Here is a 26,028-nt window from a genome sequence, read left to right on the forward strand (position 1 = left end):
CTCTGCATCCATAAAGATCCCCTTTTGCCTCCAATGGGATTTGGGGTTATAGTTCATATTATTTGGGGTTTTGACATCCTAATCAACTGCCTTCTGTTGTAAAAACAACACAGTGTTGCCACAGTTATGCATCATTACTGAAAGTAAAAAAAAAAAAAACAAAAAAAAAAACAGGCCAAAAATCCTTCCAGCTACACAGCATCCGAAACTAGAGAGAGCAATTGGAGAAACTTGCAATTTATCAAAGAAAAACAAATGAAGAAAAGTCAACAAATAAGAACTAACAGAGCTACTCCAACATGCTGCCACCATGACTGGTGCAATTCTAGAGTTTGAAATTCTCATTCCTCAATCAGCATTTGTTTGCAAGTAAGCCAGTTGTGGTTATGTCGGTCAGTCTGGCATGAACAGCACTGCCAAGCTGATCCCACCAGTGTTCAGTGGGGCTGAGGTCAGGATTGCAGGCCGGCCATTCCATCCTTTCCACTCTCAAATACTGGAGTTAGTGGAGTTAGTCTCTGATGAACCCCACTCTGCAGGTCGGGGCAGTGGCATTCTGGTGGATAGAGTTCGGTCACCAATAGTAGAAATAAGGGACTACTTCTGGTTGTAGAATCACATCTCTATGTTTCTGGAATTAGATTTGTTTTAGCCCTTAATGACAAATATTTTTTGAGAAGGAGATCCTGCCACAAACCATAGCGCTGCCTTCTCCAAAACCGGTTGGAACTGCCTTTCTAATGCTATAGTTAATGTCAACACAAAAATTGTTACAATAAAGAAACAGAAAAACACAAATTTCTTTAATTCTTATGTTAAATTTAATCGTTTCAGATTGTAAATGAAATTAGCTTAATGTTTATCTTTATATATATATATATATATATATATATATATATATATATATATATATATATATATATATATATACACATAAAGTTTTCAAGCGTCCAAAATCATCAATCCTTTTCCTCAGTTATGGATTTTTTTTAACACTTTAAAATATATTTTACTGTAGTTGTTCTAAGTATTATTATTCTTATTTTAGTTGGTTGGTTGAACATTTCTTGGTAAGTGGCTCAATTGTTGTAACTATTACAAAAAAAAGCACTGTGTCAGATTTCATGATGATGTTTGAGAGTCCGTCCTGTGCAGTGTGATGCTGAGCGGATGAAACCAGGGACCCGGAGGGAGGGAAGGAGGCAGGCAGGCGGAGAGAGGATCCTCCTGAAAGAAAGAGGAGAAGAGCCGAAGCACCGATGCTGCCTTCACAAACGGTGAGATCCGTGGACTGTCAGCTCCAGCTGCAAATGGATCTTCGTCGGGCTTTAATCAATTCGTCAAGTTGGAAGAAATAGGAGAACCAAAGGTAGGGTCTTTGTTTTGGTCAGTTTGCTAACAAGAAGGCTGTCTTTTTCACCCAGGCTATGCTAACACTGTTAGCATAATGTTAGCATTAACAACATAAAGTTCTCCGTTACTCGCTCAAAAAAACAGCCACGTCCCTTCTGTAAAATGCAACAAGCGTCACAAAAACACTACATTTCCATGTTCGTATATTTTTATTTTAAGAAAGAAAATCGTTCTATCTATTGGAGTGGCTCTTAATTCAGCTGTCAAGTTAGCCAATTTATTTTGAAGCTAACGCTTAAGAACTTCAAAATAAGTGTGTGTCGCTTCTCCATGTGGAGATTTATGCTTTTAGAACTTTAATGCGGACTGGTGGGTTGAACTCTTTGTTGACCTCTGCTGTGAAAGCAGCTCTAGCTTCAACTTTATTCGAAGTCTGTTGCTTGCTTTGCCTAAAATCAAACCACGCGTCTTTATGTAAGCTTTAATTTTAGTTGAATACTTAAATTGGCTGTAATTATCACATATACAGAATAAGTTTATAAGGGGTTTTTGCCTACGTGTCTTTCTTCGTGCTTTTATTTAGAAAGTATAAAACCAAACGGGAAGTTTAACTCCTGCCTCACAGTAGAGCTAACTACCTAGTGAGGTTATATCCTTCATCTTAAACAGCTTCTCCCTATGAAGAGTGACCCATTTGCCTTTATACATAACGAATGCATTGGTGAAGAACATGTTCATGCATTTAGGTGAGATGCTGTTAGCTTGACTGCTAACTGTTTGCTGTGGTTCTTCTAATGTTTGTGTTGCCAACGTAAAGGTTTCACTGGTACCTCAGAAAACTCATCAGTGTCTTATTGGTGGCCTATAGACGCTTACCTGATGTAGAGATTGAGCTTATTATTACAGAAACCCTCTCCTACTATCCAGTTCATTTGCAGTGCTTAAAGTATTAATAATTTAGACTTTAAATTATTTAAACTCCACCATACACACTTGGACTAAACTTCCAGAAGATAACATTTAAATGCTACTGTATTCATCTCAAGCCAATCTTTGATAAATTTGTACGATTTTTTTTTTTATGTACTGAAAGATGTGCTTTAAATTCTCCCACCTGAGCTATAGATTTCTGCATCTCCTCCACAGTTACCATGGAGCTTTTGGCTGCTTCTCTGAATAATACAATCCTTGTATTATGATTTTACATGATTTCATTAAAGGGTGTCAGGTTTAGAAGGACTGAATGCAAACACACTGCACTCTTCAGATTTTATTTGTGAAACATTTTGGTGACCGTGCATCATTTTGAAACGTGAAAGTTGTGAAATGTGAATACTTTTCATATTCCCCAGATGTCCTTACGCTCCAGCCGTAAGGCAGTAAAACGCCAGCGGCCGTCTCGTGACTCGAGGCTACGTTGCGAGTAGAAAAAAGACATTCCAGCCCCTCCTGTTAATAACAGCATGTAAATTTAGTCTTGGACGTCTGCTCTGTCTCAGGCAGACCGGTGCCTTCTTGTCCTTGCGCAGTCGCCTCTGTAGAGTTGAAGCTTGAAATATTAAATTTAATTTTTTTTTGGGAGGGAGACGCCACCACAGGAAGCTGATGTTATGGCCAGGTCATGCCTCCCGCAGTGAAAGCATGAACACTACTCCCACCTCCTCCTCCTCCTCCAGGGCTGTTTTATTCCCTCTTTCCCCCCAGTCCCATGCTTTTGTTCAGCTGTCTGTAAGAGAACAGTGCTCTCTCTTGTTGCTTTGGAAGTCTTGAACCGGGTCCATCGCATTCATTAATACTTGGATCAGGTACTATTGATCTAAATTAGGTCAAGTGTGTGTGTGTGTGTGTGTGTGTGTGTGTGTGTGTGTGCGTGTGCGTGTGTGTTCTTCTGACCACAAACACTGGCCTTTAGATAGCTTACCAGTTTCCCACCTTTAGTGCATGTAATGAATCCTGCTATGGAAATAAAATCATGCTAGTCAACAGTAGAGATGCACCAATCTGATATTAATATCTGTATCGGTACCAATATTGTCAGAAATTCTAGATCTGGTATTGGTGACTGTGTCCGATTCATAAGGGCAGATCTATTCAGTTGAATTCTATGCTTTGTGCTCTGTGTGACTACGCTTTATTGTTTATTTTTACATATATTGAGAATTTCTAATTGCACTTTCTGAACCATTTGAAAGAGTTTGTTGCAGTTTATTTCTTATGTTTGACCAAGGTAGTTGACCTGTTTTTTTTATTATTACTTATTTTACATTAGCTGTAAAATTGCACAAATTGAAAGTATGAAATCAATTCGCTCAATGGAATTGCTGCAATTTTGAAAAAAAAAGTATGTTTTTCGATTAAAAAGTTTTTGCACTACAATGAATTAATTTTTTTCAGTCATATCTAAATGGCTGGATTTCACAAAACTGCAACACTTTTTTCGCATCACAAGTCGCATGATCAACAGCCAGGTGTTACTACTGGAGAAAACGAAGAAGATGATGACAGGAAGTGGTAGGAGGATGATGGTTTGCTTTAGTTTTTTCTAGACTCACAGCATCGTACGATTCATAAAAAGTTGTGTGTCAATCTGACGTGTTGAATCCATAACTTTTTCTGTAAAATTGCCGCAGCAACGTCTGAATAAGACGTCTCCTCTGATTGGCTGCTAGATGATGAGCACTGAATTATGAATATATCATGTAACTGTTTACATCCATTGCTGATTGTTTTACTCCTAATTGCACTGGCTGAACAAATTAAAGTTGTGTTGTTTACATGTTTGACCAAGTTTTTGACTCTATTGGTGAATGTAAGTTTGCTGTACTGGTGCAGAGTTATCAAATAAATTTGTAATTCAGTACATTTATGTTGGTGTTTAAAAAAAAATTGCATAAGTCAGTTCAGCAATGTCTTTGTCCAAAGTCAAACCTCAAATATCAGTATTGGTATCGGAAGTGAAAAAAGTGGATTGGTGCATCCTTAGTTGATAGTTGGGGACCTTTTGACGTTTAAGTTATCACGAATATCAGACCAGTAGATTCCTCAGTACATGCATGTGGTTGTGCATTTACACATACTTGCATAAATAAATATGTTTCCATGCAAAGCTTTGTGTCGATGGCCTAGCCCTGCAGGGTAAAGAGAGAGAGAGAGCGGAGCGTTTTGCAGTGTGGGAAGGGAAACGCCTGCTCACTGCGCCTCATTTATCTGCTCTGTTGGTCCCCAGCGATCGCTCCCACGTCTTTTCAGGCCGAATCAAAAGGGCCGCGCTCCAGCTAACAGCTCTCCATTTCAGACATCTGCCTTGACACACATTCAGCTTTTCAGAGAACTGGCTCCTTGTTCAGTGCACATGTCAGTACCTCGCTTTTCTGCCAAACTTGCGAATAAACTTGAAGATAATTGCAGGCGTAGAAGCATAACTGTAAACACAAGTGGAGCAATTAGACGCACAAAGACAGAGGAGGTTGTAAAGAAACAAACATGACGACAATGATGATGATGACTGGCTGTGTTGTGAACCAAGAGGCTATGAGGAGAAGCTACTGCAGCAGCTGCATTTCACATTAGATGTGTCCGGCTTACTTTTTCCTACCTTATTTTCTTTTTTGATTTAGAGTAAAATAAATGGACATCATGATTTCCTTTGTTCCTAAGACTTTGTAGATATATTTTATAAGCTTTCTGTTGTAGTTTTAACCCTTTATTGTGAGGAAAGTTTTTTTTTTTTTTTTTTTTGGCTTGAATCCCAAGATTGTAAAAAAATTACAGCAAACTTGACTGAAGTCCTCACTGAAAGCCACGGCTGCAGTGTTTCAGCTGTTGATCTTTCTAAAGTCTTAAGACTGGAATTCGCCGGCGTTGTAATTGTTTTTCCTGAATATCTCCTCCTGATCTCACCCAACAAATCCTTCACTTCATTTCTACGAACAGAAATGGAGCCAGCAGTCATTTGTCCATGACGGCCCAAATATGGTAATTGGGGATAAAGACAAGGGATGACCAGTCTCCCAACACGAGGTTCTCTGAAGCACAATTTTCTTTTCTGGTATTTTTTGTTAAATCATTCAAGGGAGTATTGAGATCTTCAGCTGTATGTCTAAAAGAGCCCTCCACAAACGCATAATGCCTTTCTAATATATTTTATTGGTGCTTTATTGCCAAGTTGAGCTATATGTGTGATTTCATGAGACACAAACTCCAGTAGATAAATTCAGAATTTATGTTTGGTCAAAAGTTCTGGAAGTCTGCTGCTTGTTTCACAGCCCAATTCACATACTTTGTATTTGGACCTCAGTGGTGCTTAGTGTTTTTCCTGTGGCCTGTATAATGATAACCACATGGACATGAACAGATTAGTGGTAGGCAATATGGACTAAAAAGTTTTATCTCAATATTTTGTGGCATTATTGTGATATTTAAAGTGACGACAAGAACTATTTATTTATTCACCAATTTGTTTTGATCTAACATAAAATTCCACTAAAATACTTTACTGTTTGTGATTGCAGCGTGAGAAAAAAAAACAAAAAACGTGGAAAAAGTTCCCTGTGTGTATTTTGGTCTTATAAAGCATTTGTTGCTTCATGTTCACAATAGATAGTCATTAGATCTAGCACAGTGGGACTGGTGGGTTTGTGTTATGCTGCAGCTAAACGCCCAGCAGCTTCATCCCCATTCTGATCATTTATAGAAAAGAACAAATCTTATAACTGAAGAGTTTTGATTATTAAAAGCAGGAAGCACCTGGACTTCGGAGACACATCTGAAATCCATCACTGCATGTGGTTTTTAAGAAAGGTGCTTTTATCTGCTAAAATTATTTCCGAATCTGTTGGGAGAGAAAATGGCAGATTTATTCCTGCGTTCAACAAAAAAGGGTTGATTCACGGAATTACCACAACATTGGTGGCCTCGTCGGGATAAGTGGGCCAGCTTTCAGTTTTTCTGATTTAGTGCTTGTCTCATTTATATTTCTGTCCAAACAAACAATTTTTGTTGAGGGAGAAACAGCAGCACTGACTCACATGTAGATTGTAGCTGAGTTTCCTCTGTTAAATAAATCATTTCAGCTCAGCTTTTCATCTTGAGGGAAAGCTGAAACATTTTACATTGATCTTCTTTGTCTTCTGTTGTGTCCTGGTTTACTTTTCTTCCTTTTGTGGCATCAGCAACCAAGAATAACATGCAGCGTTTCTGTTTTTTTTTTTTTTTTTTTTTTGTTTGTTTTTTGTGGGGTTTTTTTGTTGCACATGTTAAACAGCCCCAGGCAAAACCAGCACCTTGCTCACCGCCAGATAAACTGGGTTTATTGGAGAAATGAGAAGCCCTCCGTCCAGGCGTTTGATTCGAATCATGTGTTGCTAAACTAAAGCACATTTCTAATGAAGCCTAATTGCTCGATTTGCCCAGTTCAAATTGTCATTAGGAGCATTTCAGCTTGTAAAGGTTTCAAAATAATGACATGGATAAATTCCTCACTCCTTGGCTGTCAGATGAAAATCATTCGGGGGTTGTTTTTTTTTAACCTTCTTAAACTCGCTGCCAGCCTCGCTGCTTTCAGCGTTCCATTTGATCTGTGGAGGAATCTGGATTTCCTTATTTGGTTCTGCTGATCTTTTAGAAGAAACACCAGAGAAATGCTTTACTCCTTTGTTTTCTTTTCTTTGAAACGGCTAGGTTTCAATCTGACATTTTGAACAGTAACTACTTGGAGGTTCCTTTACTCGGTGTGATTGGTCATGCAGCTGACAGGAATGTACAATCTGAACTGAATCAACTTGACAGACACATGAGAGCCATCTGGTGGAGGTCTGAGGAAGTCTCCTGCAGCTGTCAGACAACAAATGATCCTCCACTAAAGGCAAACTAATTAAGATAATTCTGCTCGGCCCACAAACATTAAATGATTAGGTTTGAATAGAAGCAGTTTTTATCACCAGCTTCAGATAATCACTGGAGTGACTGAAATAAAACGCTGCTGGTTTAAGTAAAGTCAGTGATGTTACAACAAGGCCTGTTGTGATGACACGTTCTGCTGGACGATAAATAATAATAAGTGTCAGAGTAAAAGGAGCTGAATACAAATGACACTTTGCACATCTCAATTTCTACTCATTTTTGAAAATATATTCATTTGAACAGGTATAACCACTTTTACCAGTTCCGTATTTCGGGGGAGGAGATCCTAAATAACAGTGGGCGTAGCTGTGGGGGATTTCGTCAGAATTCCTTTCTGATGGAAAACTGGAGCTGCCACTCTCCAGGCAGTCTTTGACTCCAGCTCTCTCCTCCCACTTTCCTTTTGTTTCAGCTTGAGCTGTAAATGTGTCAGCATCAGAGAACTCATTATGAAGAAGTCGGCCCGGCCAGCGGCGAGTAAGGTCAGCGGGGAACGAGGGAAATCGGAGGCTGCCGGCGCCGGAAAGTCCTCAGCCAAAAGTGTCACCGCTGCACCTCTGAATAAGGTGAAACTTGGCTCCATTTAGCATCATTGTTTTGTATTTTTTTCTTTCTTTGTGTGTGATAGTGTTGGTTTTGTTCTTTCAGGTGAAAAGCAATGATGATCTTTTAGCGGCCATGGCTGGAGGGAATCCCGTCACTAAGACCAAGAAGACTGGCTCCTTTGGAAGTAGCTCTACCAACCAAGAAAGCAAGCCAAAAACTACATCAGGTATCCCACAGTCAATGCAAGGGACAGTATAATGAATGGGAGATCCAGTTTTCAGAGCTTTACATCATGCTACAATGGTATTCTCTCACCAAAAACATACCTTTAGTATTGCCTTGGTTCTTTAGTGCTTTTTTTGAGAAATCCTGTAATCTCCCATGGCAACCATTCAGGGTGCAGAAACACTTGGTCTCACCGGGTGTTGCCTTCCATGCAGCTCCTCCTCAGAGTTCCACCCTCACAGAGCAACTCCTTCCCCAGTGATTCCTCCACTCAGCTCCTTCAGACTAGCCAGCAGCAATTAGCAAACACCTGGTGGAACTGAGCATCAGCTGAGCTCATTATTGGAGCTACTTCTCAGATTAATGCTGGTAAAAACATTGTTATAGGGTTAATAGAGGAGCCATGTTGTAATAAGTTCCTGAAGGCGGAGTTTCATAAAGAACAGGAGCTTCTTAAAGAGACAGATGCCCAATTTCAAGTCATTAAATTAGGAAGTCAAACTTCTTTCAAATCATGTTTGGTATATATAGCATTTTTATAACAATTGAAATAAATGTAATTGCTTGATTGAGCTATAAAATGTCACAATGTGCCTGAAAAACACATAATACTGCCCCTTCAGTAATGTCATCCAATAATTCATTATTACCTAGTCAGGTTGTCAAATTTCCTGTCAATTCGAAATATTTTTTTTAACCCAGAAACACAACGGGTCGCTGGATGACTCCCCTAGCGACCCCATCATCGGGCGCATCCTGGATAGTCATCGTCAGCAAAACCTCACAGACATACATAGTCCTGCCTCTGATTGCCTGTGGTACAAGTTTCACGTTTTTCCCTTTCTGTCTTCAAAGGGTCTCTGTCCAAGCGTACAACATCAACGGCTTCCAAGGAACCAAATTCTTCGCGAGATCGCCTTCGGACTTCAAGAGGTTCAGCTGCCAAGAAGCAGTCGGCGTTGGGCAGTGCATCGGGGGATGTAGCCTCAGGAAAACGCTCCCGGAGCCAGACGGTGGCCGAATCAGATGGCCGCATGAGCAAGTCCAAATCAGACGGCCAGATCAGCGATAAGGTCACTCTGGAAGCCAAAGTGAAAGATCTGGTGGGTCTGGCTAACAGCAAAGACGTGGAGATCCTCCACCTCCGCAGCGAGCTGAGGGATATGAGGGCGCAGTTGGGCCTGGGGGAGAAGGAGGCGACGCCCCAGGAGCAGGAGGAAGAGGAGGCCGGGGAGGAAGAGAAGCCCCAGGTGTCAGCCATCACGGCCGCTGACGTGGAGTCCACTCTGATCCTCCTGCAAGAGCAAAACCGAGCCATCCGAGAGGAGCTGAACCTGCTGAAGAGCGAGAACCGCATGCTGAAGGACCGGCTCAACGCGCTGGGCTTCTCCCTGGAGCAGCGACTGGACGGAACCGACAAGCTCTTCAGCTATCCGTCCTCCCTAAGCCCAGACCTGTCGGCCAGCGGCGCGCACGGCGACACGGCCAGCGCCGGCGCGCTGACGTCCTCAGTGGAGGGCTCGGCGCCCGGCTCCCTGGAGGACCTGCTGACGGGTCACCAGCACGGCGGCTCGGCAGACAACCTGGACAGCGAGTCCAGCGAGGTCTACCAGGCCGTCACGTCCAGCGACGACGCCCTGGACGCCCCCTCCGGCGCGTCATCCTCGTCCGAGTCGGAGTGCGCCCCGGGCGCGGCTGTGGCGCGCTCGCGCAGAGGCAGCAGCGGTGACACCAGCGAGGTGTCGGTGGCCTGCCTGACGGAGCGCATCCACCAGATGGAGGAGAACCAGCACAGCACGGCGGAGGAGCTGCAGGCCACGCTGCAGGAGCTGGCCGACCTGCAGCAGATCACCCAGGAGCTGAACGGGGAGAACGAGCGGCTCGGCGAGGAGAAGGTCATCCTCATGGACTCGCTGTGCCAGCAGAGCGACAAGCTGGAGCTGTACGGCAGGCAGATCGAGTACCTGCGCTCGCTGCTGGACGAGCACCACGTCGCCTACGTGCTGGAGGAGGACATCAAGAGCGCCCGCTACCTGGAGCTGGAGCAGCGCTACGGCGACCTGGCCGACAACGCCCGCTTCGAGAGGGAGCAGCTGCTGGGCGTGCAGCAGCACCTGTCCAACACGCTCAAGATGGCCGAGCAGGACAACGCCGAGGCGCAGGAGATGATCGGCGCGCTGAAGGAGCGCAACCACCAGATGGAGCGCATCGTGGAGTCGGAGCGGCAGGACCGGGCGGCGCTGGAGGCGGCGCTGGACGAGTACAAGGCGGCGGTGAGCAGCGACCAGGCCGAGCTGGGCCGTTGCCGGGCGCAGCTGGAGCAGGAGAGGCAGCGGGTGGCGGAGCTGTACTCGCTACACACAGCCGGCGACAAGAACGACATCTGCCAGCTGCTGGAGGGCGTGCGGCTGGGGAAGGAGGAGGCGGAGGCCAAGGCGGCCAAGACGCAGGAGGAGCTGGAGCGGGCGCACGGCGAACTTGACCGGCTGCAGGAGACCTTCAGCAAGGTTAGAGAGCACGAGGTTAAAGGTCAGGGAACACGTATGGGTTCGATCTTATGTGGTTTTATTAGCGCCACAGTGGAGGGGCCAGAAAGTCAATAATCAATTAATCGCATGATGAGTTAAAATGATCTCGGTAATTTCCCTTCCTATTATTAATAATCGTTTGAACGGCAATTCTGTTTTCAGAGACTTTATAATCGGTTATCTGTGGATATTTGTGTGTGTGTCTTATTTATGACATAAATAAAACATAAATACTACTTTCTATTAGTTCATTACATGAAATTCCAATAAAATACTTTAGGGATTGTGATTGTAAAGTGAAAAAATGTAAGAAACAAAAACAAGAGCTAAGAATATCACAATGAAAATGATTTTTAGGTATTTTTGACGAAGGCTTCTGCTCTTCCTGCAGCTGGACAGTGAGTACAGGGGTTTCCAGGAGCAGGTGCAGCGGCGGATCACCGAGCAGGAGGGTGCTCTGGAGAAGCGGCGCGTGGAGCTGCAGGAGAAGGAGACGGAGATCGGCGACATGAAGGAGACCATCTTTGAGCTGGAGGACGAAGTGGAGCAGCACCGAGCCCTGAAACTTCATGACAACCTCATCATCTCGGACCTGGAGAGTAAGTAGCCTCGCATCAGACTGTAGGTATCTAGAGAATACTGTGAGAAATACACACCAGCTTGATTTTATGGACTTTAAACCTTTTTACTGTAAATATGCTCTGAAAACTATTGGACTTGATAGCATTTCTGATGACCTTGTAGGCTTTAGTAAAATGTATGTTTTTGTTTTTATTTCAGACTCTGTGAAAAAGCTGCAAGACCAGAAGCATGACATGGAGAGAGAGATCAAGACTCTTCATCGCAGACTCAGGGTAAACACAAAGTTTGATCCTTAAACAGCAAATTATTCCCCGAAGGCCGTTTGGGAAACATTTCCACGGTTTTTATGCTTCATGAGATGCAAAAGTTTCACATATCAGTTTTACATTTTATTGATTTAACAGCTTGAAATGCTGGCAGAAATACTTCTGCAGTTGTGGACAAACGGAGTTAAATCTCTCAAATAAGAAGCAATAAAATCGTTTTCACCTGGTGAATGTATTCATTAGGGCGTTATCAGACTGTTTATCTTCAAATACATTAATAATAACTTTAGTGGAAATATTAACTTAATTAAGTAAATGAAGCTTGGTGCCAGTGCTCATAAAAAATACACCAGAAAGAGTCAGTTTTGATTCAGAGATAACACTCTGGAGCTTTGAACTGTGATCTCAGCTGCTTTGTTCAGTGTTGACACAGAAAGACGTGAAGAGAATTCATCTGAGCTCCATGAATCGTGTAAATATTGACTCCGGCGCTCGGCCCCTTTATCCTGTCGTTTGTGTTGGCGTGCAGGAGGAGTCGATGGAGTGGCGCCAGTTCCAGGCCGATCTGCAGACGGCTGTGGTCATCGCTAACGACATCAAGTCCGAGGCGCAGGAGGAGATAGGAGACCTGCGGCGCCGCCTGCAGGAGGCACAGGAGAAGAACGAGAAGCTGAGCAAGGAGCTGGACGAGGTCAAGAGCCGCAAGTAAGTCCATCGGGCCGACGAGCTCAGGAGCGAAAACTCCTCACAGTGATCCATCAAGTAGTGGCGCCCCCAGAAGGGGGGAACAAGGGGGCCAGAGCCCCTTCTTGAAAAATGTTGGCCACCCGCTGACTCCCCTGTTCAGGTCATAGAGAGGCATATAGTGATTTTCTTTGATTAGGACTTAAATGGAAAATAAAATAAATAAGTAAATTAAAAATAAATATTAGGATTAGGGCCACTAAAAAATAAATTCTGACTTTAATCTCTGTTAAATTATCTGCTTAATTTAAATTAATTAGCTTAATTCTGTTTTTTTTAAAAAAATAATGTTTTAAGTCATTTCAGCGCTGTTTTTCTGTATCAGATTGTTTCTCTGATTTATTTTTTTTTTTTGCCCGATGATGTTTTTGCATATCTAGTCTTAAAACTCAAATCTACCAAATAAATTTGAGGCAGGCTTTCAAGTGTGGATAAAGTGCAGGTTTACAAATCCTATAACACAGAAAAATTGAAATTAACAAATGAAATGTTCTTGCAACTCATATTAATTAAAATTCTTCAACATTCACATGTGGTTATTTGCACATGCTAACCACATAAATGACATATACCTAAGAATCTTGGGTTATTTATTTGGATTTTGACCCATAGATGGACACAGAATTAGAAAACAGTCATAATTTTTTTTCTTTTTTTTAATAGTGTTAATTATCTTCCATAATAATTTCTATGTAAAATTTTTACCGGCCCAGTCTGGCCATCCCTATGAAATCTTTCCAGGAGTGGCCACTGTAATCATATCCGTCTGACTGCTTAGTCACATTCACTTCTGTTTTTCAAAGTGCTTGTGTGTGTGTGTGTGTGCGCACTGAGCTGAGCCCTGTTGGTTTTCCAGGCAAGAAGAGGAGAGAGGCCGAGTGTACAACTACATGAATGCGGTGGAGCGGGACCTGGCGGCCCTCAGACAGGGGATGGGTCTGAGTAGGAGGTCGTCCACCTCCTCAGAGCCGTCGCCCACCGTGAAGACGCTCATCAAGAGCTTCGACAGCGCCTCACAAGGTACCGCGGCGACTGAACCTGCTCCGTTTTCCTCAATCAGTCCGACCGACACAATCATCTAACGGTTGCATATTTCACACTACACGCAGACACGTTGCCATAGCAACTCACAACAATGCCGCTATATGTCTCAAGATTCAAAACCAAAAAAAAAAACCTCAAACATTTCTCACACAAAGAACAGAGCATTCAGTCAGTTTTATGTTATAGACTTGATGTTGCAAATGTTAAAAAGTTGTCGCTGTGATAGATTAGCTACTGCAGCTTTTGGCTAACCTGACACTGCAGTGGTTGATTAGCTTATCTACTGATGATCTGTCAGAGTTGGCATTCAGTTTTCTTTCTTTTTTAACCGAACCGAAACACACAGAGTTCCACGTCACATCGTCATGCTACGGTTGTGAAAGTCAGACCACTTTCCTCTGCATCACTATTTTTTTTTTAATGATTAAAACTTTTTCCTGACCTTGTTATCTTGTTTTAGTGTTGACAATGAGTAGCAAAGCGCTGCGTGCCGTTTTCTTTTATATATCAGGCGTACATTTAAGATTTAGCGTGTTATACTGACAGCTAAACCTAAGGCCAGAGGAGGCTTCACACCTCCCTTCTGGAGACTTTTTGCTGCCAAAGAGAGGTGGGGCTGGAATATTACATCATGCTATAAGAGGTCTATAAGTTATTTTGTTTCTTTTTCTTCTTTCATAGATTTATTTATTTTTTTGCCACCCTCTGTGTTTTTGTAGGCCCGCCCTCTAACGGCGCCGCCGTCGCTCCGACTGCCTCCGCTCCGACTGCCTCCGCTCCCCCGTTACCTCGGACCCCCCTGAGCCCCAGCCCCATGAAGACGCCCCCAGCTGCTGCTGTTTCACCCATGCAGGTGCTGAAAACAAAGATGGGATTACTATAGTGTTGACATTACAACAGCTTCTTTACAGCTTCACAAATACACAGACTGGTCCTTTATTTCAACAATATAGTTATTAGTTACTGAAAATATAAACTCTATCTCTGCAAACAATTTATAAATTATATTTGGTGTCTGGTTATATAATGAAAAATGATATTAAATAATAAAAATGATAAATATTTCATTCAAAATTAAATAAATAAATATGGTTGATAATACATAATTAATAAATACTCCACCAAATAAATAAATAAATTTTTCCTATTTGGGAACAATTTATTTAATCAATTATTTATGGCATTTTATTTTCCAGCACTTTATTTTATTTTTATTATTTCATAGACTTATTTGTATTTATTTAAAAAACTTCATTATTTATTAATGTTTTTATTTCAGGGTCTTATTTCATTTTCTCATATTCAGACTCGGTGGGAATGGTCTGGTCAGATTTCTATTAACGATGAATATTGTTGGTTATCAACACAACTTCAGTACTTAAAAAAAAAAAATTCCTAAAGTTTGAAATGATGATTTTTTTATATTCACCTGAGTTAATTTTTTTTTACATACAAACTCAAATATATATATAGAGATAAGTGGATAAATGTGACTTACCAAGATTCACTTGAACAGCACAGCTTTTTTGTAGCCTTAAGTGATCTTTACTGTTATGGCAACAGATCCAATATCTGTATCATTCCTTAGACACTGGAAGTAAAGGACACGTGCAAACCATGAATTTAACAAAAAAATTCATCTGTAAAAATGCAAATACAAAAATGACGTTAAATCAGTTTTGCAATTCCTTTTTCCTAAAAAATACACAGCTTACACGGTCAAAAAACTATATTGCGCCGTGTCTAAGCAATCCGTCAATAGTTTTTCTAATACAGTATACAGCCTGACAGGAAGCAAGCCTTTCAAAATAAAACTAAATTTCACAATAGAAAAGGTGAAATTCTTTTATTATTATTATTATTATTATTTATTCATTATTATTTATTAAAATCTTTTTATTTAAAAATAAAAAGATTCACAAATATGAATCTTTTTAACTAAACATGATAAAATAAAAAAACAAACCATCATACAAATAACTTAAATATTTCCTATTTATGGCTCTAACATTTACTTCATTCTGGATGGATATCTAATCTTTGTAATCGGTCCACTTCTGTTCTTGGCAACCTTGTAAATCTACTAAAGTGCATGTTTTGCTGTTTCAGAGACACTCCATTGCTGGGTCCATAGCGGCGACCAAACCCCTCTCATCGTTGACTGACAAGAGACCCAGCTACACAGACATGACCATGCCAGGTAAATATGATCTCCATCCTGTAGAGTCAGTTTTATGTAAATTTCTTCTCCACACCAACACCTCCAGAGACTCTGTAGTAGTTAATTGATTTTATGTAGAATATTTTATGTAATATTCAAATGTTTTTGACACTCTAAATTTTGGGTTTTTAACCATCTGTGACCCATAATTATGGAAAGGACATGAAATGAATTACTGAAATACGAATTTCACTTTCAAAACGAGCAGCAAAAATTTTTCAACTTTTTCACAATTTAAGTTTTTTTGTTGCAGCAAAAAAACTTTTTTTTTTTACTTTTAGGATATAGCAAAAAATGATTTAAGTTTTTCAATGCAGCAAAAAAAATAAGATTTCTCAAGTTTTTTTTGCACTTGTGAAGAGAAAGAAAAACAATGCATCATTTTCAAAACATTTGGCCAATAAAAAGCTTAAAAGTTTAGCATGCATTAAATTAGCTTCCTAAAATAATGGGCTGTGTCTTTTTTTTTTTTTTGACAAAAGATAATTTAGGCAAAAAAAATCAATTTTAGCAAAAAATGACTTGGGTCATTATTTTAGGAAAGTGACCAAATAAAATGTAGCAGCTAGAATAGTTATAATCTAATTGTGTTTATTTGCTTGAATGGCCTATTCAAAGTCTACGATACGACTACACATGGCAGTCCATGCTCACTATTTACCCGATGTGAACGAGACAAAGCCATGAACGAGACCTGAATAAGTGTGTAGCTGTTAAGCTGATGGTGTGAAAAAATGTGACGAGTGTGAATAACTTTGCAAGGTGCTGCAGGTGAAAAAGCATTAAATACTGTGATGTCAAGTAGCATCACGTCATATGTTGTCATGGAAACAAGTCTGAATAGCTTGATCCCTCTTGTATGATACAAACGGGATTGCTTTTCTCCCGAAGCTCCACTCGGGATTTGTAAGGATTAGAGTGGACGATGAGAGGGCAACATGAAGGTCCACTCTGTCCACTCTGTCCATTCTGTCCACTCTGTCCCCTTCGTCCACTCTTAACTGCAGCGAGCTCAAGTGTTTTCTGCGAACGTGCAATCTTGGCCGTAATTTCCAACGTTTGTTTACTCTTTCAGTGATTTATTGTTTTCTTGGTGAGGGAGGCGGCCTCGTGCGTCGGTATTCCCTGAACTCACAGGGACTGGAATGTGGCTCTTAGCTGACACCCCCTCATCCTCCTCATGTCCCCGGTTACATCCACTTTTTGGGAGGAAGTTCGTCATGCAGTCGCTCAGCAGTGTCGATGTTGTCATGTCTCCACAGCTGAGCACCTCCTGAGGGGAGCCCCGACCAGCCGACCGCCTCCCGTCCTGCAGAGGGTCTCCAATATCGACTCCACCAAGGCCATCTCAGGTTGGAGACGTCAGTCAGAGTTGATGTGTCATTTCAGAGCAGATCCGTTTGAATCCAATCTGTAATCTGTGTCCTGTAGTGTCGCGGAGGAGCAGTGAGGAGCTGAAGAGGGACATGTCGGCGTCGGACGGCGCCTCCTCCACCTCCCTTATGGCCATGAGCGCTGCTTCCTCCCCCCTCTCCCTCTCCTCCTCCTCCCCCACGGCCTCCGTCACGCCCACCACCCGCAGCCGCCTGAGGTACCGTCACATCTTGTGCTAAACGAGAAGGTTGTGTGAAGTTCCTGTATCTGTCCTGTCTCACACATTCCTCGTCTGTGTGACATCACCTGATAAGTGCAGAAGCACTGCACCCAAATCACAAAAAACGAAGGAAAGCTGAAGATGTTTGCCCTTTTTGACCTTGAAATCATTTCCCTGCTTATGAGTCTCTTGTCTGTTTCTCTAACAGAGAGGAGAGAAAGGACCCACTGTCAGCGCTGGCCAGGGAGTACGGAGGCTCCAAGAGAAACGCTTTGCTCAAGTGGTGCCAAAAAAAGACCGAAGGTTATCAGGTAAGAGAACCAACCTGATCTAAACGGAGGGTGGATTCACACCGTCGCTGTTTGTTCCGCTTCAATCAAACTCCAGTTAGTCTACCTTTAAAGTCTGGTTCGTTTGGGGAGGTGTGAACGCGTAGTCGAACTCTGATGCGGATCAAAAAAGTGAGCTCTGCCTAAAAACCTTGGTCTCAATTCGTGAACTTTGGCGCAGTACGAACTTATATGTGAACGCCAAGCGGACCAGGAGGAGACCGCTCCAAAACCAGGACGTGGACTACGGTGCAGGGAATTCTGAGTAAATCCAACCAAAACAAACGTTCAAGTCTTGCTCTGGGCGGAGAGCTGGCTCGTAGCCTTTAACCAGCGACAACAGAGGAATCCTACAACCGCTGAAATGTGACGGTTTGCCATTTTTGTTCACATTTTGTGAAGGAGGAAGTTGTGCTCAGTGTCTTCTTCAGAGGTTTTCATGTCATTTCCTTCAGTAGCTCTTGCTGCAGTGCCACCACAGGCAAGGAGGGGAACAGTATTTCCTAAGGTCCTTGGTCTTTTGATGCAGTGCAGTGTGAAAGAGAACCAGACCAGCTGAAAATGGAACAAATGTAACCAATTGAACCAATTTTACCAAACTATCAGGAGTAAAAACACCATAAAACAGCATTAAATAAATAAGTTCAGATGGTTTAGGGAAACTCACAAACAGCACAACTGGACTCAAACCCCACAGGTTGTTAAACAGTCTGCTTACAAGGAGAATGTTGGAGAAAACTCTGTCAGGTTTCTCCAGAGAAAGCTGCTTGAAGCCAAACACAAGTCAAGGTATTCCACCTTCAGTACCTAAATTCTTATTCCTGCCCAAAACCTGTACCTGCTGTCAGCCGAAAAATTAAAAGATTAACAAAATGAAGGGATAAAGTAAAATATGATATGCAGTGCTTTTCTGTTGCATCTGTGGCAGACTCTTATCTTCTTTCTACTACGTCACTTCCCCAGGTCACTGGCTTTATGGTTTCTAAATCTGGATTTTTGTTAACTTGAACTTTTATCAACGTCTATGTATGCAAAACCTATGGCAGTCGACACATCGCTTGAAAGTTGACACTCTTCTTTCAACCTGACAGTTTGGTGGCATTTTGGGACGTAATTCTAGATGTTAAAGGTTGTTTGATGTGCCTCTGGCAGCTGTAATGGCAGTAAAACGTGGTGTTGATTCAGAGGTCTGAATCTCAATGCATGTTATGCTTTTTAAGTTTTTCTTAATCCTCCACTGTTTTTTGTTTGTCTCAAACAAAATCCCAGTAAAATTAGAGATGCAAGTTATCGATTGATGAGTTTACCTAAAGTTGCTTGAATTGATAGGAGGCCATTTTCATGAAAATCAGAGTTTTCTCTTGTTTCAAGAGGACCCATAGACTTTGCATAACATAAGATTACATTTTTCATGATATACTGAATTTAAAAAAATTCATTGAATTTTAACATTATTTTGTGTCAGCTGTATTAAATGCTGACTGAATAAACAGTTTCTCCTTCCCGTTCTGGTATGGCCCCGCCATCTTTGTTTCTGCATCAGCTGGCTCTGCTTAAGGATGACCAGTGGCGCCCTCTGCTGGATGGTGGCCACACTGCAACAATAAAAACAGGTCTAAACGGACGATATTAATCAATTGGAACTAATTTCAATCTAATAAACCATTAATCGACAATTAATTGTAAGTCGGTTTATTGTTTGCACCCCTACCTAAAATAGATCGATATTTCTTGGTTGTAATTTGATAAAAAAGTGAAAAGATGATTATTGTGTTTCTAAGGTATTTTTGTTTGTTGGTATGGATGGAGAACTGGCAGCAGGTTTGCCTCAGCAGTAAACAGGTTTGATTATGTGACTCAGAAAATGCCTGGGAAGTTGTCACAAGAGTCGTTTTCTTCCACATTGAAGGGACGCAGGTCACGGTTACCATGGCTTCCTGCGTCCTCTTCAGGAAGTGTGCAACATTAAGCACATCCTGCAAGTAACAAACTGACACCAATGAGCCAGAGGGTGATGGGTTGTGATGTCGAGGAGATTGAAGCGTGCGGTCACGCCGAACGTCAGCGAATGTTTGCTGGAGGATTTTATTTTTCCGTTTTGTTTTTTTTTTTTTTTCTTTAAAGGTCGAGACAATGATTGATGGCAGATGAGTTCTGCCTTTGCCGTTCAGATTGAACAGAAAACAGATATGTTTTCTGTCAATAAATCCTAAACGTTTCCAGTTGTTATTAGAATAATGTGTCTAGAATAACGCTGAAAGTGGCACTGTTTAACCGCCGCCCCTTTTTCCCAGAACATCGACATCACCAACTTCAGCAGCAGTTGGAACGACGGCCTGGCCTTCTGCGCCTTGCTGCACACCTACCTGCCCGCACACATCCCATACCAGGAACTCAGCAGCCAGGACAAGGCAAGCAGCGCTCCCTGTACACGGCTCCATTTCTACACTTGTACTTGTGACCTAAAGATGTCTCCTTTTCTCTCCACAGAGGAGAAACTTCACGTTAGCTTTCCAGGCTGCAGAGAGTGTCGGCATCAAATGCACATTGGTAAGCTCTGCAGGCGAGCTGTTACTGCAAATCCACCCATAGCTTTTTTTGTTTTTGGTTGTTTTTTTTGTTTTTTTTGTTTGTTTTTTTTGTATTTTTCCCAGGGACAGTGTGTAATCTTTACAAAAAGAAGAGATGCCTTAGACCAGATTTAGCTCCCAGCTGCTCTCTGACAGGGATGCACCAATCTGCTTTTTATGTTTCCGATATCGATCCGACACAGAAAAAACCTGCTGAATTGACTTGAAACATTTATTTTTTAAACAGAACTTATTCTGCAATTATACTCAGAATACAAAGGAAAACAAAATCAGAACTCTGATATATATATATATATATATATATTTTTTTTTTTGTGGTTCTAATCCTCTTCCGCTTTTAAAATGATTGACCTCATTTCTCCACTTCCGTGTTTTGGATGTTCAAGTTGAGCATCGGACCCCAAAGTTGGATTTGAAACTAGATTTGAAATAATTTCTCAACTATAAACATTGTTGTAAGTTGATGAAAATGGTTTCTGCTTTGCATTCTGCTGCAACAAAGTGCAAGAAATCCTCTAGAGATATGGATCTACACACAGCTTTCAGTCAGCAGCTCCTTCTCTAACATGTGGAGAGAAAGCTTTACCTAGAGATAAAGAAATCCTCGTCCAGACACTGCTGTTGCACGGAAACAGGTGCAGCAGAAGACTTAGTTGCCTGGTAACCTCGCCTGCAGGGCGGATATGGTTTTAACCACTAAATGCAACAAAAACAAACCCCAACCTAATCTCTGGTCTTGATCTGTCGTCTTTAAGGGCCACGCTTTTCGTCCGCCTCCGTCTTTTTCAAATCGCCTCCTTGTCTGTTGCAGGACATCAACGACATGGTTCACACGGAGCGGCCCGACTGGCAGAGCGTCATGACGTACGTCACCGCCATCTACAAGTACTTTGAGACCTGACTCCCGACCGCGGCGCCTCACCCGCCTCACACCTGCAGCAGTACAATCACAGTCGCGGCGACGTGCCCGGCGACCGCTCCGTCGGCATCTGTTACACCTCACCGGCCCAATGCCGCCGCACGCTATTAGCTATTAGCTGAGCTTAGAGCTCAAGCAGCTGGGGCCCGATCACACGTTTACCGTTACACTAGTAAGCCATGAGAAGCAACCGGTCGAAGCCGGATCTGAGCAGAATCCGCTCGATCTGCTGGAACAATCCAGACGATCTGTGGATCGGGAGCTGCAAAAGAAAAATGTCAGTGCCTTCTGTTTTGGCTTTGGTTGTTTTTGTTTCAACGATGTTTATGAGGAAGTTGTTCCAACCTAAATTCACTCAGAAATTCTCAACATTTCTTTCGTTTGGTCGGAACATTAAGCAGAGTTTGCATTTCATGTGTTGTTTTTTTTTGGTATTTTTTACGCCATCCCGCAGCAGGGCTGGTTGGTTGCCTAATTTTTAAAAAATATTCCTTTTGGAAACATTTTGGACTTGTTTTGCACCAAGTCTTCCAGACATGACAGTTCGATGCAGACGCTTCTGTTTCAGTGGACAAAGTGCCTGTGAGTTTAATGCAGGAAAACCAGGAAATGAGCTCTGTGTCGCTTTGTGAAGTTGCCAAATAAGTATCATAGACTTCTAGTAGTTGTTTTTGTTTTCACCTACTATAACCAGGATAAAGTGACGTTAGGTTCTCCAGCTTCATCACCCAGTATAAGCCACACTAACTCTCTCTTTATAGATCTGTGAAAGTTGATTCATATCCATTTAAAGTTGCATAAATATCCTGACGGCTGTGTAACATGTCTGCGTTGCGGTTCCGCTCTTCTCACTCGGCACACGGCGTCGTTTCTTCAGAACCAAAGCGTGAGCAGAGTGCAGTCCTCAGCAGAATGGCTTCTGTGGAAAAATTAGACCTCGAGTTTGAGGGAAAAGTCTTTGAGTCGTTTGGATTGATGCGCGTTTTTCTTTCCTAATAGTTGGAAGGGATTATCTGCGCTTTGTTTGTGTGCGTTTTTAATGCGAGGTTCGGCGCCAGGCTCAGCGTAAACACCTGACCCGAGCCAAAGGAAATAAAAAAATCTGCATACCAGCGCCTCTAATGATTAATAACATGTTTTGTTTTGTAGTCTGAGAAATCCCAGCTTGTTCTAGATGGGATGGACAGTTTTTCTAGGTGTGAAGCTCCGACTTCGTAAAGTCAGCGAGGGAGGTGCAGTTTTGCAGATGGTTGTGTGTTTCTCTTTGGCAGAGTCGTGTTGTAGCTGCAGTGGTCATGTAAGTTATCAACTGGCCATAACCTCACACTGCAGACTGATCTAACCCCAGATAGCGACTAAACCGCCCAAATGTCAAATTCTTCTCTGAACAAGATGTTTCTTGTGCTTCTAAATGAAACAAAGTGACTGTATAATCCATTCTGATTTTTTTCTTCTTCTTTTTTTAATGTTTGTGTCTTTTCTTAGCATAACTAATCCACACTCGTGATGCTGCGTAAATGCCATTTATTCACTCGAAATCCAGCCTGCAGCCGTTTTGTCAGGCTGTCTGACTGCTGTGTGCTGCCTGTGCCTCACATGCAAAGTTATTCTTTTATTTATTTGCATCGTTTTCATGAAGTCATTACTTGAGTGTCTTACCTATCTATGAAGTTATTGCACACACAGCAAGTAGCTGCACTGAGATAAGCTTTTTTCTTTCTTTTTTTTTTGTATGCCACACTAACATTCTTGCCTTAAGAGTTTAGCCGAGGCCTGCGCTACTGACAGTCGGACACCAGATTGGAAAGGACGTCCTGAAACCTGCTGGGCCTCGACTTTCGCCTTATTGAGAAACTCTGACGTTTATTGTGTTGAGGTTGAAATCTGTGACTGAGTATTAAGGCCTGCGTAGACAGGAAAAGATAAAAGATGTGTAAATTTCCACCATAAAAGTTCTTAAATTTCTAGGGGGAAAAAACAAAAAAACAAGGACATTTCTGAGATGCACAAGCCAAAGGTTTGCTAGGAAAAACTCTGAAATTTTGAGATTAATCTCACAAAATTTCTAGAAAAAGCAAGGAAATGTCTGAAGATTTTGCTTGGGAAAAAAAACAAGAAAACTTTTAGATTAATCGCTGAAATTTTCTAGAAAATCTGCTTGAAAAGTTGAAAATTAGAGAGAAAAGACGAGGACATTTTTTTTTTGATCTCAGAAATTTTCTTTAAAAAACCCCAAAGATTTGTTTGAAAAGTTGAAAGTTTGCTAGAAAAAATAAATTTTTCTGATTATTATTCTAGAAAAACTTTGAAATTTCATAGTTTGAAAAGTCAAACTTGCTTGAAAACTTTCTACAAACTCAGAAATGTCCACGGTTTCTAGAAATTTTATGAGATCAATCTCAAAATTTTAGTTTTTTGGAAGAAAAAAAGAAGAGATCATTTCTATCTACAACATCTCTAATACGCCATCATTAAGAACAACTCATCTGTCTCCCTGATATTAAAAAAAAAAAAAAATGGGTGACTACATGGCTTCAGTCCGACTCCCCCAGTGGTATCAATAGCAACAAGGAAAAGCACTATTTTTGCCTGTCGGATGTGGAGGCTGCTGCGCTTGGCAGGTCTCATCGCCGCGGAGCGTACATCTGCTTTAGACATTCAGAGATTTAAAGATAGCACAAGAGCCTTCAACAATGGCTGCTTCTGCTCCACGTACAAGATGGAGCGAGTTATTTACTGGCGTTGGAAGGAACTGGCTTCTTTTCATGAGTGAGGGGGGGAGAGTCGGGTTGGAGTGAGTGTGTGCGTGCGTGCGTGTGTGTGTGTGTGAGTGAGACAACGTGGTGCTGATTATCAGTCTAAACTCTAAAGTTTATTGCGGCGTGTTTTAATTCCACCGCCGGTGTTTTACTGCTCCTGACAGGAATCTGTGAGATTTGAAGCCTCCTTGAAGCAGAATGTGTGTCTGATCACGCTTTATTGGTGCTGGGACTCCTTTTTTTTTTTTTTTTTTTTTTTTCACGAGGTCCTGCATGTGCTGACGTGGGGTGATTGATGAACTCTGAGGCCCCGGCCTGCTGAGGAGGGAGCAGACAGCTGGCGAAAGCGAGGAAGTACATTCCAGCTCCCTGCAACGCAGCAGCCGTCCGTGATGGGCGTGTCACATGGCTCGGGGAACTTTAACTATTCCCTTTACGGTGTATTGTTCTGAACAGGGAGGTGGATCCTGACAGGTCGTCACACTACAGTTATGTTCATTTACTTGAAGAATCCATTCGAGATTTTCACTGAACCTGCTCTAGTTTGCCTCCTTTGTTTCCCACGTTGCCTTCTGTTGTTTTATTCTTTTTTTTCTTTCTGGTCACGTACATGTATTATTGAATATTACATTCGTGAAAGTCAAAGCTGAAAGAATCAGAGCTGAGTGTTTGTGTGAGTGTAAAAGCCACTAAGCTACAGTATTAAGGGCACACTATCATGAGTCTGTAAGAAAATGTTCTGTTGTTGTTTAATGTTGCTTTTTCTCCTGTAGTTATAAAAGAACGTTGAAAAGTACTTTTTTGTCCTCTTTATTTTGTTTTAGTTGTTGCCAACATGGGACGGGTCAGTGTCCTGGATTTAGAAAGAGCTGTGGCCCCCAGGGCCCCAAACATTTAGCATGTTTTACTATATAATGTATATAAAAGTCATAGAACATGGTAACACACTTCCCAAAGTCATACGAGGTGTGTTGTTTTAATATTGTTACATTTTTATTGGGGCCTGCCCATAGCAATGCATAGGGAGAGCAGTGACGTCACTGCCTCCATGCATTGCATGGCAGGCACCTATTGTTCTTCACCTAATAGAATGTCTCTTTATTTATATCTTTATTTTTCTTCCATTACCGTTAATGCGGCTCGTACCGCTGCGTGCCCACCCACAAAAGTGGTATCAAATCGTGCGGCTCGATGCCGAGAAGGGAGCTATTACTGTTATTGGGGATCGGAGTTACGACGGCGACGTAAAAATCGAAAAACGAGCGAAATTCCCAACTGCCGAAACGCAGAGTGTAACTGCCACCAACTGCCACTTTTTTTAGTGTAAGAAAAAGAGTGGATTTTTGACCCCAAAATAATTTTGAAATCACTCTCATGGCCACAAAACTTGTACCAGTGGTATGAAAGTTGGTCATGAAATCGCACCGAATGCCTGCTCCGGTAAAATGTTTTCGAAATTTCTCTAGGGCTGACGGTTTTCTGTCAAGGTGCTTCAGAGCAAAACCAAGTGACAGGGTACCTTCAGGCACTCCACCATTCATTTTCAGACTTTTCTGAAAAATCTCTGAGCTCAGCGCACACTATTTTTCTCTCATCACTGCAGTTACTGTGAATAAGCTACAGATATGAATCGCGGTAATAGATGAGATGAGAAATAGCCCTCTCATATGCTTCAAACGGTTTTTGGATCGGCCTTACGGATCCTGAACGGGAAGCAGTCGGACTGCTTTTTTCATTAAAACTGACTGGGTGTCTCATAAAGATAGATAAGTCTGACACACACAGGGCACTTTCATCACTATAGCAACAGAATGCAGAGATAGGGAGAACTGCTGGTTGGACTACAAAGACTCTGTAGTTCTAAATATGGCAGAACACTTTAATACCCAGGGCAGACCAGAAGGTCAGAACTACAACATGGCGGAACACTCAATTATTACAGAGGAGAGGCCTCAGCTGGCAGTTAGAACTACTTCCTGTTTTGGGCATTATACAGGGGGATTAACCAAACCACTGATACACATTGGATTAGTGTGGTTATGAAAATTAAGTTTACTGAAAGTTTCAAAATAAAACTCTGCAAATCCCACTCACGAAAGTGCACCGCCGTAGGCGGTGCAAAAGTGAAAATCTTTTTTTTATGTTTTTTTTTCTCAGGATAGTGAACTGCCTTGCGCATAGTTCTATCTATGGCCAAGACTCAGTTAAAACAGAGGCCTGAGCAGCATGTCAGAACTACAACATGGCGGAACACTCAATTATTACAGAGGAGGAGTTGGCTGGTATTCTGAACTACTTGTGCTTTGTGCATTATATAACTGATTTAACCCAATCACTATTACACATGGAATTAGTGTGGCCATTTCAAATGAAGCTTATGAAAAATTTCAAAATAAAAGCCTTGACAATTTTTATATCATGTAATT

General features: G+C 41.8%; 1 protein-coding gene across 1 annotated transcript; it reads left to right on the plus strand.

Annotated features, from left to right (window-relative positions):
- The first annotated feature begins 1,030 nt into the window (after positions 1-1,030).
- specc1la (sperm antigen with calponin homology and coiled-coil domains 1-like a) lies at positions 1,031-22,813 on the plus strand. The gene is made up of 16 exons (XM_015049123.1): positions 1,031-1,369; positions 7,667-7,820; positions 7,903-8,026; positions 8,881-10,532; positions 10,945-11,152; positions 11,334-11,407; positions 11,931-12,106; positions 13,002-13,165; positions 13,909-14,042; positions 15,299-15,389; positions 16,673-16,762; positions 16,842-17,001; positions 17,213-17,315; positions 19,628-19,744; positions 19,824-19,883; positions 20,736-22,813. Exons 2-16 carry the CDS (start codon positions 7,704-7,706, stop codon positions 20,823-20,825), a joined length of 3,360 nt encoding a protein of 1,119 aa, XP_014904609.1. The 5' UTR covers positions 1,031-1,369; positions 7,667-7,703; the 3' UTR covers positions 20,826-22,813.
- The last annotated feature ends 3,215 nt before the right edge of the window (positions 22,814-26,028 follow it).

The sequence above is a fragment of the Poecilia latipinna genome, unplaced genomic scaffold, assembly GCF_001443285.1.
Source record: "Poecilia latipinna isolate Pla-1442-1.1 unplaced genomic scaffold, P_latipinna-1.0 Scaffold927, whole genome shotgun sequence".
NCBI lineage: Eukaryota > Metazoa > Chordata > Actinopteri > Cyprinodontiformes > Poeciliidae > Poecilia > Poecilia latipinna.